Source organism: Manacus vitellinus, unplaced genomic scaffold, assembly GCF_001715985.3.
Source record: "Manacus vitellinus isolate BGI_N305 unplaced genomic scaffold, ASM171598v3 scaffold_4_pilon, whole genome shotgun sequence".
In the NCBI taxonomy this organism is placed as follows: domain Eukaryota; kingdom Metazoa; phylum Chordata; class Aves; order Passeriformes; family Pipridae; genus Manacus; species Manacus vitellinus.
This window is the reverse complement of record NW_021940604.1, coordinates 1,652,153-1,671,671: the sequence shown is the minus strand read 5'-3', so window position 1 is coordinate 1,671,671 and position 19,519 is coordinate 1,652,153. Positions and strand designations below refer to the sequence as shown.

Below are 19,519 nucleotides of genomic sequence, written 5' to 3'. Positions count from 1 at the left end.
TTAGAGATTCACATGAGAAGACAACCAACACGTGCTATTGCCATGGAAACAAGATGGAATATTATGAAGCAGTATATCCCATATTCCAAAATAGAGAGGACAAAGAGCAATTATAGCAAAAAACTGACAGCTTCTTTATTTGCAGCCTGTATGGGTCCAAGCAAAACTTAGCTCCTGCTCTTTGCAATAAAAGTCACTGGTGCAGTTTTGGGACTCTGGTTTCAATTCTTCCCTTTCAAACGTGAGAACTCAAGCTAGTTAGTTTAGTTTATGATGTATGGGAGGCAGGAGGCCGAATGAAGGCATTGGCATCACAGCAGGTGTGTGGGTGTGATCATGTACTAAGCACAGACATCACAGAACTGATAGAGGAGTGAGTTAAGTATAAGCCACATAGTGAGCTGCTGATAAAACAGAGTTGAACAAAACTAGCAGAGACTGAACATCTGGTATGTCATTAAGACACAGAAGAAAGGTTAGTTTCAAATGCAGTGGCTAGCCAGTACCAGTGGCTGGCCAGAATGCAAAGGATAAAATTTATTGTTGATTTGCATTAAATAGGGGAGTTTCATGGTTTCTCACCTTGCCTAGATAATGAAGTGCTTTCAGACATCCTGGACATATAGTATGCATACAATATGTACTTAGTCTAACTTGCCAAGGTTCTGCTTGTGACTACATACACAGAAAATTCCTTAAGATATTTAAAACAACTCTGTCTGGTCTAGAGGGAGTTTTTACCATTGTAAGAGTTTTGAGTATTGTCTCTGAGTGCAGAATGACAGCTTGTGAGTACGAATGCACATATTTTTTTGTGTTTGATGACAAAACCCCAAATACAGAAATTCTATGCTAATAGAAACAAGACCTTAGAGGAAATACTTCATCTTATGTGTAAAAGGCCTGTGATTGCCACTTCATTCACACACTGGTTCTACTTTTAAGAAACATTTTTTAAATTCCAGCTGAGACTCTATTATAATTAGTCACTTTGAGCAAAGCCACCATGGGCAAAATATAGCTTAGGAAAGATAAAAAAAAAGAGAGTAATAGGGTTTTTAGAAGCATTTAACAAGCCTTGGAAGGTTGTGCCAAGAGTTTATCACTACAGAGAGTTACTGTGAGATTCAAAAACATTTAAGAGAATGATGGAAGGGATATTACAGAAAGCTTGTGAGTGCCTACTGGACCAGGCTTTGGGAAGCCTCCCAGTGCCAGCATATGAAAAGTATGGTGTGCCACTATTTAATTATGATAAACTCCACAAATCTTCATCCACTTAAGCAGCCACATCAAATGACATTCAAAACTGACAGGTTACATTAACTGTTTCAACTGATTCATTCTTGACTGATTCTGTTTTGATTGGGAAAAAAAAGACAAAAGACACTTGATTTTGGGAGAAGAGTCTAAATGAAATACAAATTTTATTGCAAAAGTTATTCTAGTAAAACACACAAACTTTAATAGTAGTGAGTAGCTTTATGAAAAGCAAAATAGCAAACACCTTGCTAAAAAGAATACCTGGTCATTTTTTTTCACCAGCAACAGACAAAGAGATAAAATGTGATATAGTTACCAAATATACCGCAAAATAACAAATATTCTTTCTCATCTTTGCATATCAACTTTCTTTCCCATGCTGTTAAATGCAATTCACTAGTTGCAAAAGCAACTACTTTTTTTTCCCTGAACCTTTACTGGGCTTGGTTTTGTCTGTGCTTTTCTTCTTTTTCTCTGCTTTTAAGGCTGCTTCCTGAGCTGCCAGTTCTTCTTGTTTTCTGAGCTCAGCCTCTAGCAGATTATTTCTGTATGCTTCCCGAATGCTGTGAACTCTGAGTCGTGTTTCATCTAAGGATGCCTAGGCAAAAACAAACAACAATACCACCCCTCTTAACACATAAATTTTTATTTATTTCATCACAAACAACTGCATCCTTCCTGGTCTATTTTACTCTGTGACTCTGTAGAGGGAGAGTAGCTCTCCTTTTCTTTTTACTTGGATTTTTATTATTTCTCATAGGAAACAGCTATATCAATCTTTTCACCACAAAGAAGAAGAGAAAGTTCACAAAAATCCTTTTAAAATTTCTAGCATAATAAGCTAATTATGTGAAGGGAGGATAGGGCAACAGACTAGTACTAGTTTGCTTTGCTGTCATAAACGAGTCCATTAAAAACTACTTGTCAGAAATGCTGAAATTGTTTAGGAGTTCTAGCCTTTTGAGAGTCTAAAAGAGCCTAAATCACATTGACCTTCAATGAGACTTAGGGCAAGCGGGACTTGGACACCTCTGAATACTTTTTCCTTTCCATTTCCATCCCGGAAAATGGGGATTCCTGAATACCTTTATATACTTCTCTGTGGTCTACAGATGAAAAAATTGCAAAAGTGCTTATCAGCACAGTGTGCATATTCACAAGTAACTCTCATTTTAAATTCATACTGTGAAACATTTTTAATGGAAATACTTTCTAGAAAGAGTTGAGGAACTGCTGTTGAGAAAAAAATTCCCTTCTAATATATAGTATGTTAGGAATCCAAAATTATAGCAACACCTGAAAACCTGGACATGTGTTCTTATTAGGATCAGTCACTGCTAGAGAACTGTGGCTCCTTGCAGACCTGTAGTTGTGTAACATAAATCAGGCTGACTGGGAACTTAAAAAGAAGATGTTTTCAAGTGGTTTCTGTAAATAAGTTGATTTGATGTAAAATTATTTTTACTGTCCCTTATCCAGCTTTAAGAGCTCTGAATAGTCACCAGTTGATTGCTAATGGTTATTGTTTCACCACTGTATAAAAAATAATTTTGGTCCTGTTGATGCTCAACAGTTAAGTCAATTTGTAAGATATTTGTATCAATTTCATGTGCAATGAATTGGCTGCTTTAACCCTCACAATGGATTGTACCCTAACGCTACCAAATTTATTTTTATATACATGTTTTTTTAAGGATTAATAATTCAAACTCCAAGAAAATTGTGTTCTCTAACTTTGCTGTAAGACACATTAAGAGCAACTCGCCCCCTATATAATTTTTTCAAAATTACTTTCTAAAAAGCCTATACAATTCTATAACCAAAAAAATAGTAAAACCAGAGATGCTTTACCTAATATGCACCTGGTCATGTATGTCAAATGCTCAATATAACCATCCTTTTACGGTGATATTCTTAAAATAGTGTTTTTGCAGAGAGCTATATCAAGCAAGTACTAAGAACATCATATTAAGGAGGTTGTATAGTACTGGGGTTTTTTCCCTTTAGAACTTTCAGTTTTAACCTTTGCCCAGGCAAAATTTCAAGCTTGTTCATTGCTTCTAACTACTGGTACTGAATACAACAGTTTTGATGATGGCTGATCAAGATATTCAGCCTAGTGGTGGACATCACAGTAATAGTTACTGGAAAGTAATCTTGACAACCTACCTGCAGATTCTCATACATTTCAAGTATATTTTGCTTCAATAAAGCTCTGTCATTTTCTTCTTTTTGTCTTTGCTCCAAAACCAACTCCTGAAGTTCCCTAAAATGGTTAATTTTTTCCTCTTTACGTATCTGTTGCTGTTGAATAATAGACTCATTTCTCAGCACAGATTCAGACCTTGTTTTTCTGAAGGAAATACAAAGATATTTGTCTCATTTCAAAAACAACTCTGGGTCTTGTATATTTTGCTTAACACCTATATGCGTATATTTGGCTTATATTTGGCAACGTCACCATTGTATGCTTAGATATGGTTAAGGAGTCACTTTTCCTCTGTTTATATATGACACTCAGGCCAGGTCTTCTTATACTTGAGTGTCTATTTAAAAAATATTTATAAAAAAATGCTCATTTTTGAGCACATGAAAAACTCCTACATATGACACTTATTTTAATTTGCAAGAAGTTTTTGATATTATAATTCTGCATTGAGACAAATGTAACTTTTTTTTTTGCTTTTGGCATAATGGCAGCTAAATGGACAATATATTTTTTTACATTTTGACTTAAATGACTAGTGTCAAAGTCAAGGACTTGAAGACAAATTAAATGCTTAAAAGATTCAAGCCTGTGGAAGATATTTTGCTACATTTTCTACTGTTTCAATGTTATTCACTTCAATATAACACCTGTTTCTCTTTCAATTTAAAATTAAATTTGGACATTTTTGTCAGCATGTTCTAAGGTCTTTTGAAAGTCAATGAGATGTAGAAATGTTACATTGAATACCAATGGACTTAAGCATGAAGTGGGTTCTAGCTGCAGCGCAGCAAATACACAGGTGCAAGTAAATAGCTTGATAAGTTCACGTCAACACTTGTAATAAACAATACAGTTTTTTTTAATAGGAAATATAATTAATATAGTTATTTTAGCTGTTAACTATTATTATTATTAACTGAACTGCATTTGTTAAACACAGTACTTTAAACTAGCATAATGTCCTGATAAACTTCATATGTGCTCCTTTCAAGACGAACACTGAAATAAGTATATTTGCCTGCACGTGCATTCTTCAAATGTTTATGTCACATACTCATTACATGCAGTGCAGTGATTCAGGTCTTTTGACATTTATTATGTTAAGGCAGTTTACCTTATGTAAGGACTAAGGTCTATAAGCTCCCATTTTTTTTTCTGCCTTTGTAATCTTGCATCAATAGCTGCTTGTGGGGTTTTCTTTCCTGTGGTAAGAAAATATAAACCAAAGCAGATTAACCTGGTTATTTGGTTATTCTAGGAGCTCCATCTAAATTCTTATAAAAACTTTTCTTCTTTTGGCTCAGCAAAATACACTATTAAATGGGAATATGGCTTGGAGAGGATATAATATTTCTGCCCTTTTATTTCCAACACTCGTGATAGAATCAAACATGCTGCAAAAACCCCACATATGCTAAAATGAAACTAATATACGTATTTTAGCTACATCCGCTTTACTCAAGAAAGTTTGTAAATCTAAACAAGAACATTGAATTTGCAGTGCCTAAAGAATACAACAACTTATAATCAGCTCGGAATCATATTCTTTTATTTAAAAAAAACCCAATAAAAATCTGGTTGCCCAGTCCTGTCTGTAGATTTAAAAAATATATATTCCCTTTGGGGTAGACATTTAGTTTAGGAAATACCAGTCTAAAGAAAAATGGTCTCATGACATATTAAAATTTGTATTCTGAAGTCTCAGGGTTTTTTAACCACATGGATAGTAACCATGCTATGTTTTATTGTAGAGTTATCATGACACAATAACATATCTGATATTAAGCATTGCACTGGGCTGAGCTGTGTTGTGATTAGTCCAATGCTTCATTCTTTTAATTTTTCTGAATGTACTGAAAATGCCTGTGAAATCTGATGAGATCTAATGATGACTGGAGTAGTTTTCTTTCATAGAAACTCTCTTCTTAGTCTACCTGTAGCAGTAACCAATTGAAATATTTGAAAAACATTACTGGAATTTTTTCATCAAAAATAGAAAAGAGGTTTCTGAGCATTAAAAAAATTACAGTCTATATATATACTGTCTATACATAGACAAATATGCCAGCCTTCTCTGGTGGTCTTGAAGGGTGACTTGGATCTTTGGAAGTGCCTTAGACACTGCCTTTCAGAAAAGTATTCTCCAGAATACAAAAATTCTCATTTAAGGTACTGAATATTACAGAAATGTTCCATCCTATTATTGCGTATTGCTGCACTCTATGGAATTGAACCATAACAACTTACAGTCATTGGGGTGTCACTCTTTACTTCATAAGGCTTTATATTAGACTCTAAACACTTAGTTTAGAACAAAGCACTTGGTAGACAACCATTAATTTTGAAGTACTTACCCAGTAACTTAGAGGAAATAACATTTTTTCAAATAAACAATACTGTGTTTGTTTAAGGCATGAAGACTACTTACCTGGATGTAAAAGTACTAATCTTATGTACTGGTCACAGGTTCTATTCCATGCACATGAGCCATGACCAGATATTGTCACAATCAGACTGGGTATTATTCTTTTTTTTTTTGTGATGGCCTGATCTTAGCATTATTCACAGAAGAAAAGAAACAGCAAAAAGCTTGCAGCCTTCCACCCAGTTCACCTTCTCATCACAGTCCAGTAACTGGTAGGGAACACACATGAAGAATTCGTAGAAGTTGTAACCACTAAATAAAATTAGCACTTATGGAAGCTGCCAGGAAGCTGATGCTACTCAGTATGCACTTTTTGACACCTCCATTCCAGAACACTGTCTGTGAACAGTTTCCATGAACATTAACATAAAAAATGCACATTACATGTATTAGTCTCTTACTGACATGCTATTTCAGCTGCTAAACACTTTATTTAGCATTTCTACACTAATGAACTCTGGTAGCCAACTTGGAATTGAGTAAGTATTTTCCACCGAACTTCCAAAAATTTCTGGTTAATTAAGGGTTAGAATTCTAATACAAAAGGACTACCTGAAGTTTGCATAATGGTAATTTGGTAGCCTCCAAGAGCCATGAGGCTGTATCTGTGCCTGGAAATAGAGCAGTGAAACAATTAAAACAAAGAGGGGATAGAGAAGACAGAGGGTAAGTGTGCCACTGCGCATTTGGACATCTTTATCAAGGCTGTTTTATCCATTTACTATTAGTATTTAATGCAGAAATCTTTCCTAAGGAACTGAAGACACAGAAAGTTATACCCTTACCTCCTTCTCCTGAACTAGGTGTTACACTGGCGGTCTCAGTCCCAGCTATGGCCTCCTCTGAATCTCTCACAGCACACTTATTAAGAAAACGCACACGTTCCTGAAAAGCCTAGGAATCAAAGTTTTAATCATGATAAGAAAACTTCTACTGCATACTTTAAATCCCGAAGAATTTTCAAAAGAAGGTCAATAAGACCTAACATTAGGGTGCAGTATGCAACTCTGCCTGGGGCTGGAATCAGAAAAGATGCCAGGGTCCAAGTGAATCAGTCCTGAGACATTGACACTTAAGACCACCTTGACACTTAAGATCACTGTCCAGTGAAATACTGGAAAGTCATTGATCTCTGGGAAGTTTAAATAATATTTAGATTCAAAACAAAACCTCAAGAACTGAAAATCAAGATTCCCTCATAGCTGAATGTACAACTACTGCACCTCCTTAGGGAAAATATAACTTTCTCTTAGGGGTTCCTAAAGCCTAGTGATTTAGGCTTCCTCCTGAGAAATGGGACCTTTGGGTGCAAACTCCTTCAGACTCAATTACCTCTACGGCCAAAACCAGACATCAGCACTTCTATATCTTTTCAGAAGGTGACTTTGGCTCATTGGGCATTTTCTTAAGGGCTGAGATTGCCAGAACAGACAGAAGACAAAGGTCACCCTGGAGTCAGGCATCCGATTCCCATAGTTAGAAAGTCCGTGACCCCTGGAATGGGCAGACATTGTGGCAGGGTGATCAAGAAGAAAGGCAAGAGAAAGCTACTTAAGCTGGATAGCAGCCCCCAATTTAGACCTTGTTTTTAGCATATTCCATGTGCTGCAATTTTCTTAATGATAGCTGTTTTAGAAAAATGTCACAGACTGAAGGGGCTTTCAAAATGGAACCCTGTAGTTGCAATTCAGTTGATTTTCTGATCAAAAAAGGATGTGGTGATAGAACTAGCATTCTGAAGAGACTCTTTACACATCAAATGGGATTCATTTCCAGCTAATCTTTAGGAGGCTGTACTTGCATTTTCAGTCTCAGCACAACTAATCACCACTGCAGAGCTGCAACTCTCCTTAGACCATTTAATAGAGTACTGTCAGAAAAAGTTTTGAGCTTTGAATACACTGAAAAAAACTTAGAAAACCTGAAAGTGTAAATGGAAAGACCCATGTCTGAGGTTCATTTTTGAAAGGTAATATAAAAAAGACAAAATGCTTCTAAGGTGGGGATTCTGGCTGAGAATCCTTCAATAGGCAATGGTAATGGTGGTGATAGTTTAAAGACTACATCTTGTTCTTTTCTTTTTCTTTTTTTTTTGTATGATGCTTCCAATTCTGAATTAGCAGTGCAATTTTTTGCTTTAGTAGAAAGAACATGTATTATTTTTTCATCTTAAGCATATGTCACATCAAAAATATCCCGCTGTAGCTGACAGCTGAATTAGTGAATTCATACAGAACATGTACAGGCCCATGGATAACCTGCAACCCAGAATGAATTTGAGGATCCTAGCTGCAGGGGACAGTGTGAGTGGTGACATGACCAGGTGCCAGTTGTTCAAGAGAAATCATTTTAGCAGTGTATTTCTCAACAGAATCTGTTCATGTTAAATATTAAATCTGTCACAAGCAGCAGCTTTGCAATTGTGAAGAGGCTTTCTACAGAGAAACTTTTGTATGTTTTGTAAAGTAGAATCTAAAGTCTCAGTGATCTACAGAGGCCTGAAATTATCTGGATTACTGCTCAGAATTCATGCACTTTTAATTCTTTAAACTATAAAATTTCCTATCTTCCATAGAGTGGTGAAGAGGACAGCCCTAAGAAGGTCCCTGTTGTGGAAACTGCTCTACCATCACAACAGCTCCTGGAACTTGTGCAGAAGACACCACTGCAAAGATACCACTCTGATATTACCTTGACAGCTCTTCCTGGCTCTGCAGACTCCCATGCTTGTTTTATGGCTCTGATCTCATCTGCTTTCTGGGTGTCTTTCTTCATCTCCAGATGATCTACCTCTTTCTGTTCACTAACTACACGTAAAGTCCAGTACGGTTTGCTCGAAGTTGATTGCTGAAAGTATAATAAACACGATGTATTCGCTGGCATACATCTATTACCACTCTTTAGAATGAAGTCATGTTTTTGTATCCTGGTAGTTTTGCATGCATTATGACACAAAGAGTGGCTGCCAAAGGAAAGGAAGATTACTCTGCAATGTGTGGAAGCTCTTTGAGGTACTTTGTTTACATGTTTCTCCCCCACTCCCATACAGTGTCCTCCACATTCCCTTTCCCTTCCTTTCTCTTTTCCTTTGCTTTTCATTTCTGTTTCCTCTTCCTTCTCCCCTTCCTTTTCCCCTTCCCCCTCTCTTCCACTTCTCTCCCCTCCTCTCAACTTTTCTTTCCTTCCACTAGGTTTTTTACTAGAAGCCTTATTATATTTAAGTGGGCTTTCTGTGTAGAAAAAAACCTTGCTATGTCTTATCAGGTTCTTTTCCAATCACTTCCCAAACTCTCTGAAGGACCTTAACACATACCTTCTTCAGAACCAAAGGGTAAGTAGTGCCTGAGGTGTAGGAGACTATTCTGCTGTCTGACCAATGAACGAGACACTGTGCTGCATATATTTCTGTGAACCGTATCATCTGAAGAAGCTTTAAGCCCAAGATTTAGAAGCAGAGTTAGGAGTTCAGCTCTTATTTGAGACTAAAGGTGGGCATCTTCTTGATCTACAAGAGCTCCATCTTGAAACTTGTATCTGTTTCAGTGGTGGACTTAAGAACTCCTAAGAACCATCATCCCAGCATCCCTAGTATACCCCACCAATGGAGCTGAAGGAAGGAATCTGACATAACCTGAAGCTTCATTGACTTTCTGTGGCCAAAAAGCTAAACTGCAGCCACTCAGACTGCTCTGAAAGAAGGATTAAGGCACTATTCAAGAACTCTGTATAATTAGGTGTGGATATGAGTCACAGGGAAGTTTGCAGGTTTAGTCAACAAAAAAATTCAGTCGAGATTTCTTCATGAAAAATTCTATGGAGCTGTTCTCCCCTTGAACTACCTGCCATGAGGCAGCAAAACTCCCAGCAAAAGCAATGCCATTACACAAAGAACTGTCAGTTTCTTCATTGCCTTTCATTAATCTGTTTGCAATCAATAACATTATTCCTTTTATGGCATAAAGGCTGGCAACAGCCTTTTGGTCAACCACAAAACACTCAGATTACCCCATCACAGATGAGAATAATCTCCAAGTAAGCAAGCAGATACGAATTCTTCTGCCACTCTACATCTGCAAGCTAATGACAATTGTGATATATGAGACAGGAACTGACTGTAGTGGAAAGACCTATTTCATCTCCTTAGGAAGCCATGAAAGCCACTACAATGAGGGACTAATGGGATGCAAATATGGTGAATTCATGGAATTTAATAAACTTTCAGCAGAGACAGAAACTACACCAACAAAAGGAACAACCACTAGTTCCTTTATACATAAACAAAGAAATGAGCACATCGCATCTCTAAATCCAGGATGCACATCTTTTACATTCAACCTTTGTAATTCATCTTTTTACAGATCTAAATCTAAAAAGGTGGCAAAGCAGAACACAGAGAAATGCAAGGGATACACTAGAAATACTAGCAGTACTAACCTGCAGACCTGAGAATATATTTATGTTCACTACAATGATGGCACATTCGACAAATCCAGTTGTTGTCTTTGTTCTCACCTGAAATTCAACCGATCCTCTTTGGGACTTCTCTTTTTCTATCTTCTCAGATGCTCTTTGTTTTCTGGTTGATCTAGGAATATTTGCAAACTCTTGTCCTTCAAAAGAAATGAGCATTAGGAGAAGCTATGCTTCTCTTCCTTTCCCCCGTGTATTACTCAGACGTAGTTTTAATGCATGATGAATTATAGAATATCACTATTATCCATAAATATAATTCCTCATATAATACTCAGGCTGAAATAACAACACAAAATAGCCATACAGAGAGACAAAGAACAGCCAGTTAATCTGTTGACACTTTCAAATACTACCAAGAAAAAATGTGAGAACAGTTTTTTCAAAACAGACTCAAAAGGTGGACATACTGCAACAGCCTAATCTGTCCTAAACAGCACTTTACCCAGGGCTTAAACATGAGTTTGCCATGGTCCCTGCCATCAGTCACTGCATTGTTACCTTGTGTATGTGTCAGTATAAATACTGAAATGAACAGAATCACAGCCTGACTCTTACTTCCCTCACATAGTCTCACACAATCTCTGTTACTGTTATACACCAGGAAGGTAAGAAGCTTGAAATAGGTAAAGTCAGTATTCTCGCTGTCTGAAATCCTGAGACTGTGAAGAACAGAAAAAAGGATACATCCCACCAAAAATGCAAGGAAGTTAAGGCAAAGAAACATATTTGAGATTTGATGCATATTTAAGAAATGTGAAATTATCATTCTCAGAACTATCTGAGAACATTTTTAATTAATTATATTATCAGTACATGTGTATACTATATATTTGAATTAAAGATACTGAGAATTGACACTTATTCTGCAATGTCTTAGCTGACGGGAGCTGTTAACAAGACTTTTTGCATGTCATATTCTTGTTGAAATTAATTAATAAAGCCTGTAATATAAATTTAATAGCAGAAGGAACATGTCATTTGAAACAACCAGGAATCAATCCAAAACACTATGAGAAAGATTAAAAAGCTGAGCCTGAAATCTCCATTTCCTTCCACCTTCATACTGTTTGAAACATTGAGACAAATGCTGAAAACCTAGATTTAGTCAATACAATAAACCAGGGGATTTCTCTTAGAAAAAAAGTGGATATGAGTGATTGTTTCACAGTCTGATGATAATACTGAGGTATCTTTCACTTAATCTATGGTTTTCTAATTTCTTTCCACTGAGGACAAATCACTGTGCTGCACAATTAACAAGCTTTGGATCAGATCTGCAATGTCATGGCTGAGGTTATATGGATATATACAATTGCAAATAATAAATGTACATAAACATATTTATTACACACATATAACTCCACATACAAATATATATTATATGATATATATGTGTATTACATCATATGTTGTACTTTAAATCCCAAAGAATTTTCAAAGGAAGGATATTATTCTTATCTCCTCATGCTGCTTAAAAAATATACTATGACACCAAAGTGCTAAGCTTTCATTCATTCAATGCTACCAAGGCATACATTAAAGAATGAAAGCAAAAACTAAAGCAGTCTCCACAAATATTGAATATACTAAAACAAATCCAGAGGATATGCAAATATAAAGCAAATTGAAAGTTATGGTTACATAAATGGCTTTCCATTTAATTTCACATTATCATAACATGTTAGCACCATAAATCAGGCTGGTGTACATGCATTATTCAAGGAATTATTAATTTTTAGAGATAAATTATTTAGTGTTTACACAAACACTCAAAGGCATTCCGTGTAGCTAGCTAAATTATATCAGACAGAGACTTTCTGTGTCATGGGATATCACAAGCATTTTTTCTGGTTCTGATAAATATTTTACCACTCTGAATTTTAACATTTTGATGCTCAAAACTTATTGTATACACAGAGAAGTTAGCAAATAACAAGCAAGCATATGAATTGACAGGGCTTGAATGAGGTTACCTTCTTTAACTCCTGATATGAATCCTTAGGACAGGATTCAATTGAGCTCTCCTAGCTAACAGGATGCTGCACTGTCCAGGTTCTCCCAGCCCTTTCCGCACCCTCAGCAGAGCAGGCAGTCTCCCCAGCTTTGGAATCATCCTCCAGATATACCTGGAGAGAGCACTGATTGCAGTCTGGCACTATAGAATGCAACCCATCCACTCTGAGTCAAAGGGAGATGTAAGTAGTTCCTTGGGGCTTTTTTAAGGGCTAAGCCAGGCAAATGCTTTGTATGGGGTATAATAAGAAAGGGAGATGACACAGAAAGTAAAAAGTCATTCCAGCTCACAGCTTATGCATCAATCATCACAAACTTTCAGTGTCAGATTTTATATCTGTACAGCACCAAGAAAAGCTTGGGCATCACACAGAACAACAGTGATGACACACAGCCAACAGCAACTCTTAAAATTAGCTTCTCTACTGCTCTTCAATTATTTATTCAGAAATTCATTTAGTCTGATTCCAAAAGGGAACATAGTGATCGTCCAGTCTGATGTCCTGCCTATGACAAGATAAACAATTACACCAAATGATTTCTATCTGAAACTCATAACTTCAGAATGAGATACATCAATTCTCTTTTTTAGGCAAGATAGAGAGCTACTTTTGATTTATGAAATTCAAATTAGAGAGAATCTATCTTATTCACAGCTAAAATACAGTGGAGTCTTCTGAAAATTTCTTTGATAAGATATCATGTTCCTTGCTGTCTAAAATAAACTCTGAGCATTTAGTGGGATTACCCAGTAGTTGACAGTAATGACTGTTAGTCATCCCATGAGGGACTTTCAGATTTTGTCACAAAAAGATTGAGAAGTTCAGATGTTGCTTTTCCCATCTCTGACTGGACCCTCATAAGGACTCAATGGATAGCAATGTCAAAAATCTTTACAAAGTTTGGCTCATCCAGGCACTAAAGTTACAGTAAAAATACACCAGGATAGGAACAAACCACCAATATGGTTGCAGTACTAGTGTGGTGTTAGAGCATGACTTAGAGGTCTAAAGCACCATCATTTATCCTCAGTGATCTATTTGTTCATTGAACACCAGGCAAGTGATTAATCACTACTGACAGGGAAGCTGGGAGAGACATAAAGAGAGAAAGAACTGAACATTCTGTTAAACATCTCATGGAATCCTGTCCTTGGCATGAGCCAGCAAGTTCTCCCATGGGAAAAGAAAACCAGTGGGAGGAACATACCCAGCCCTGGAGGATAAAAGGGAATATTCCGAAGGTTATTACCTGTCCTGCGTTTTCAAACCTATCTCTACTACCTGGATTGGGTGCCCTATCTCCCCTTGCTTTCCCAGTTGAATGACAGCCTTCTTTTAACAACAGCTTATACACTTGAGTTAATTTAAGGCAGTATGGAAAACACATACTGCAGTCAGCATTCAGCACACAATGATGATTCAACTCGGGGTTGGGACAGTTGCACAATAAAACCTATGATCTTACTACAAGAAAAATAAAACCAAAGAACGCAAAATGATAATAGTTGAAAATCATATATACAAGATGAATCTTAAAGGGATTTTGTTCACATAGTCATGGATCTTAAAATGGTACTAGCAGTTGCAAGATTGCCTGCTAATTGTTCCTCTTTTACACAGGAATTTATAATCCAAGCCTTACTTATTTTTTACTATTTTTCTACTGAAGACCTGCTGCATTAACAATTCCCAAAGGAAGGAGAAAAAAAAAAGAAAGAGAAAACAGAGAGAAAAGAATCAAAACTGCAGAGAGGCACGGGAGTGGGTGTGTGGACCCACGGATGGCCCCTGACTGTCACGGGAGAGCCACGGCAGTCACCACCTCAAGGATGCCTGCTAACACCTCCCTGCTGCCTGCCAGTGAGACACTGCACCCCTTGCTTTCCGAAATGTGCGAGTGGCCCCTGCTTGGGGGGGTTACACAGAGAGGGGAAGTAGGACTTGTTTTGAAAGTTGTGGTTGCTTGTTCAGGTTTGTTAATATATATATATATATACTATAGTATATATATAAATAAAGAGCTGAGCTGTTATTTTCCTTTTCCACACCTTTTCACCTGAAGCCTCTTAATTTCAAAATTATAATAACTGAGAGGGAGAAGTTCGGTTTCTTTTCTTCCTAGCATGCCCTCCTTAGCAAACATTGGTGTCTTGTTAAACTAAAACAATAACACAGTTCTTTTCACAAGTACAAACATCAACAGATACAAAATTATCACAGTATCTGTATGCCAGAGAACTTTAGTAACTGTTAATACAAAATTGAAATACGCTTTTGCCACGATAAATTAGTTTTAATACAAAATTAACTCCAGATGGCACTGTTGCCTTACGTGAAAAAGTGATACTTGAAATGGTGAAAATCTGTTGCAGGAATTTTTCATCCAGTTCACTGCAGCTTTCTTAAAAATCACATGGTGAGACAATACCTTTTTGGTTATATGTCAACATTACTATTATATGAATTGTGTGTTTAACAACTGGTGCTGTCAGATTCAAATGGTAAAACTCAGTTTTCAAATTGATTTAAGACTAGTTCACAATCAGAAAAAAGATTAAATGTTTGTTTTTTCCCCAAACCACTTAACCATAGTACACACTCCAGATAAATATTACTGTTAAAAGGAGTATGTAAAATAAATATTAAATAGTAAATACAGTGAGAGGCAATGTTTAAACTTCTTGATATAAGTTGTTTTTAAACTCGGTTTAAATCTGCTGGTATCCTTGTATAAACAGAAACACACAGTTAATAAGAACTGTAAAATGGACTTGTGCTACCTTGAAAGGCAGCAGTTATGAGAGGACACAGAAATTACACTTTAAAATAATCCTAAAACAAAAAGCGTTCGTTATCACTGACTGTGGCTTAAGTACATTTGACTGCAAATGAGCATCAGTTAACATGGAAAAGGGAAGCTATGAACTGGAATACTGCTACCTAGGACTAAACATGAGTATGACACGGACAAGTTTCAATAATATGGGCTGAAAAGTAGCGAAGAAACTTAAAGATTAAATGACCTCCTTTGACCTGCAGTTTTATAGACATGGAAACAGCTGTATAAAAGGATACACACCAGTAGCTTGACTGGTATGTTAAGTGCAAGCTGTTACTATACAGCCGACTCCGAAGGATAAAGACTGTGTAATAGGATGTGTATTGTAAGAAGCAGTCTATCATTAAAGAGAAAATTAGGAGAGTAAATGGAATCATCCAAGACGAAAAGATGATTTTGTGAAAAACGCAGCAAACTACAAGCAGGGGAAATCGCCACTAAAAAGCTGTGTACAGGACTGTAACCCTACATGATATAACTCCTCAAACACTACTAAAACTGACTAGGGACTACAGTAAATCAACAAGATACATCTTTGTAAAGTTGTGTAATGATAACTGAAGGAAGACTGAAAAAAATCTCAAATATTGCACACATCCTAAATCAAAGAAATTATATAATGTACGTCAGCAATTACTGCTGCTGAATCTAACTTCAGTCCAGGGTACTAGAAATTAAAACAAAAAAACCCACCAGACATTTAAGTAGAAATATGTAACTAGATTGTGATATACCACTAGTAAATAAAGATCAAATTGTTCTAAGAAAATTGAAGGATTTTAGTAAGTATATGTTTATGAGGAAGGATAATGCAAATAATATCTGCTTATTACTCATTACTTATTTTAAAAATTGAGTTATAGATCTTTAATATTAATGACACAGGACATTAACTGAATGGTGGAAATTAATATTTTAGGTTCTGCAGGAACCTAGGGGCAAGGGCACAAGGCAACCAGGTGCATGCATGCATGTGTGGATGACAGCTTGCACCAACAGCTGGAGTAGGGCTGCAGCCTCACAGGGGATGCAGGGGGTAGGTAATGTGCAGACTAGGTGTCTAAGTCCAGTCGGTGGAAGGATCCACCTTTATATAAATATATAGTCTCTCTAGTGAACTTCCATTCTTTCCAGCCAGAGAGGGGAAAGCAGGATGAAGTCGCTGGTGCTGTGTCTGTGTTTGTGAGAGTGCTCTGACTGTCTGTCTGTGATCTGTGTAGCTGGTAATGCATAGATAGATAGATAGATAGATAGATAGAGATACATAGTGTGCATGTGTGTCTACCTGCATATGCTTGTTGGGACTACATCTTCAGCCTCACTACTAGTTGGACCTGGGGGTGTGCAGTGGCAGCAGCCTTGCCTCTCTCAGGCATGATAAACTTTAACATAATTGAGATCTAAATAACTTCATGTTGACCCCAGTGTTAAAAGAAGAAGTAAATATGAGACATTCATCTAATTATTAGGATATTGACTAGTATTCTAACTGCTTTTAATACACCTTGGGTTTAGTGTTTTCTGTCCGTTAACAAGAAATGCTAAGAGAATCCAGGGAAAAAAAACCCCAAAATTCTGTAATTTCTCTGTCCCTTTGCTAGCTTGAATATACTGTACTTGAGACCTCTCCTAATCTTTCCTCCTGCTAAATTCTTCTCCTAGCAGTACAGAAGCAAGACATATCCCAAATCAGGCCTTTTTTCCCCCCTCTTGTCAGTGCATTTTCTTAAATTACCAGTAGGTATGTTTCTGTAGTTTCAGTAGAAATTTCTATGTTTGGATATACTTTGTCAGGGCATTGGGACTTCATCAGTCTCTCTGACTGTAAAAGCAGTCATACTTCTAGAACTTTCCAGATCTCTGCCTAAAGATGAGCCCCAAGAAGCTAAGGTGAGTTCTGCAGTGTACTCTCATATTTCTTTACAATTTGTGAACTGAAGCTGTAGATTCATGCAATTTCTAAGACCTACAGAACAGAAAGCTTTGTTCCCTAATTATTTCACTCAAGCAATGAATAAACGAAAAAGTGTTGCTTCTGGAAATATGGGATTTTTTTAAATATCAGTAACATGATGCATTTGAATAAATATGTGCCTAGGTCAACCTACCTTTGATTTCATCTTTCTCCTCTTCTTCCAGTTCCTGAACAGAAAGAGTGTGATCCTCAGGAAGTGGCCAACTTTCATATAACACTAGTGCCTGAATCATATACTTGTGAGACTGTGAAAGAAAATGCAGCATGCTGAAGACATAACAAGTACTGCAAGCGTTCAAGTCCTGTAGGTTAGTAAACTGCCAGCTATTGAATTCAGCAAATAAAACACATAATTAATTTACAAGCTTGCACATAAAAGCATTCAAAAGAAGCTTAAAAAATTAGCATTAATTCCACAGATTTTATTTTAATTCCTGTGAAATCGAACAATTAATCATGTGTTTATCAAGTGAAACTAAACTGGGCTATACAATAAGAAGCTACATTCCTTTAAGATTTCAATGTAACTTTCCTATGTATGCCATGTACTAAAACAAAGACTTTTGTTGATCTTAAGACCTACTATAGGGTTTTGAGCCCTAATACTAGCACTCAATGATGCCTTAATTTGAGGAAGAGGTGACAGGGTCCATAGGTTGTTTTAAACATTGTCTAAACTGAACAGGAAATGGCTATATTTAAAAATTGTTTTCCAAATTCTAAAGCCAGTTCTGAGTCAAAGGAACAGCCCTGGTTTTCTTTGAATATTTTGTTGCAATTGAACTCAACTATGAAGAAAAACTGCAGCAGAGAAACATTTGGAGATAGAGAAGCAAGAAGTGCTCTAGAAAATATATGTTATTTTTTTAGAATAGATAAATAATACTAACTGACATCAAGAAAAATCCAAGGTATTGAAATTATGAGAAACTTGGTTCTATTAGCAGATATTGTGTGTCTTTTACTAAAGCTTTTAGCTGACTGAAAATAGGTGTCTCTCTATGAAAACTATAAAAGATGGTCTTGTCTTACAACATATCTCAAAGAAAGTTCACATTGAGGCATCTGAAGTTTAACTTACTTTCTGGCAGTTTTTGGTCCTTAGCTGAAAGTTATTCTGTACTTGAATTGGATTTGTCAAATGAAGAACACGTAAAGACAGAATATATCCCCTTGATGTGAAACTCCCTTCTTATTTAGTCACTCATACATGTACATTATCCTTTCTTCATCACTTCATTCAAAAGCTACCAACAATTAATTTTGGACTCCTTGTTCTTGCCTCAGGATATAAGATTTCCATATGTACCAAAAGAATTAGCAATACCCCTTCATCGTGTTTGTTGGGGTTTTTCTTTGTTTGTCTTTGTTTTTCCCCAAATCCCAGTGATTTGTAATCTCTTACTTGTTGTGGACTTTCAACAATATTTTGGAAGTTTTCCAAGGGCAAAGATTCATCTATTAATGTAGGTGGATCTTCTTGTACAAGTTCTGGCTTCAGAGAAGTTTTGCTGTCCTTTGAAAATGAATCATGAGTTGTTTTTTTTAATTGTCCAGTTTCTGATTCCTTCTTTGTACTACTTTGAATAATCTCTGAGGTTTTTGCTGCAAAATGACAACAAAAAAAAAATCCAGAAATTCTATGAATCATTGGTATAAGGTAAATACATGCCCCCAGAAAGTAAGAGAAAGAATTAGCACAGTCAATTTTCTCACACTGTATTATACTCACAAGGTTCCAATTAAAATTATGCTTATTCCAAATAGTACACTGATTTCATTTTGCGTGCAAATCACAAATCTCTTCAAAGTAAATAATGAGAAATTTGAAATACTGTGTATATATAACTACTGTTACTATTTAAAAAGTGTATAATTGTTTTCCCCCTAACACCACCCGTCTTTCCTGTACTAATCACAACAGCACCATTACAGAAAACAGATATCTTTGTACTCTGTATGATGGGGTCTCTGTGTGGATAACCTAATTAAAAAAATTGTGTACAATTGTGGATGGAGGGGAGAGGTGCATTGGCCACAGTTCTGGCAACTCCTAACCTTGCAGAAGCCTTTATCAAGTATGTCTATGTCAAACTGACACAAAGTTAATTTTGTGCCAAACTGACACAAAGACCATAGCTGACTTAAGTTTAGAAAAAGCCAATCTTGAAAGGAGCTATAGAATTATTTGTAGTCTATAATTTATGATGTTATATCATTGTCACCTAAGGAAAACCATAAATTTGTTTTCATTTCTAATGCCACATGAAATTTTTGATACTCTCTTGCCTGCACGTCTACAGAGAAAGGAAAGAGAATT

The 19,519-nt window shown here is 36.3% G+C and overlaps 1 protein-coding gene across 1 annotated transcript in view; it reads right to left on the bottom strand.

The window, feature by feature from the left end:
* Positions 1-1,405: 1,405 nt before the first annotated feature.
* ADGB (androglobin) overlaps positions 1,406-19,519 on the bottom strand; it is a 109,352-nt gene continuing 91,238 nt past the window's right edge. The window contains exons 29-36 of the mRNA XM_029962717.1: positions 18,605-18,804; positions 17,333-17,444; positions 10,410-10,507; positions 8,589-8,744; positions 6,679-6,791; positions 4,587-4,691; positions 3,433-3,616; positions 1,406-1,861 (exon numbers count right to left, since the gene is read on the bottom strand). Of these exons, the coding sequence (XP_029818577.1) occupies positions 1,676-1,861; positions 3,433-3,616; positions 4,587-4,691; positions 6,679-6,791; positions 8,589-8,744; positions 10,410-10,507; positions 17,333-17,444; positions 18,605-18,804 (1,154 nt within the window). The 3' untranslated portion in view covers positions 1,406-1,675. The remainder of the gene's footprint in view (positions 1,862-3,432; positions 3,617-4,586; positions 4,692-6,678; positions 6,792-8,588; positions 8,745-10,409; positions 10,508-17,332; positions 17,445-18,604; positions 18,805-19,519) is intronic.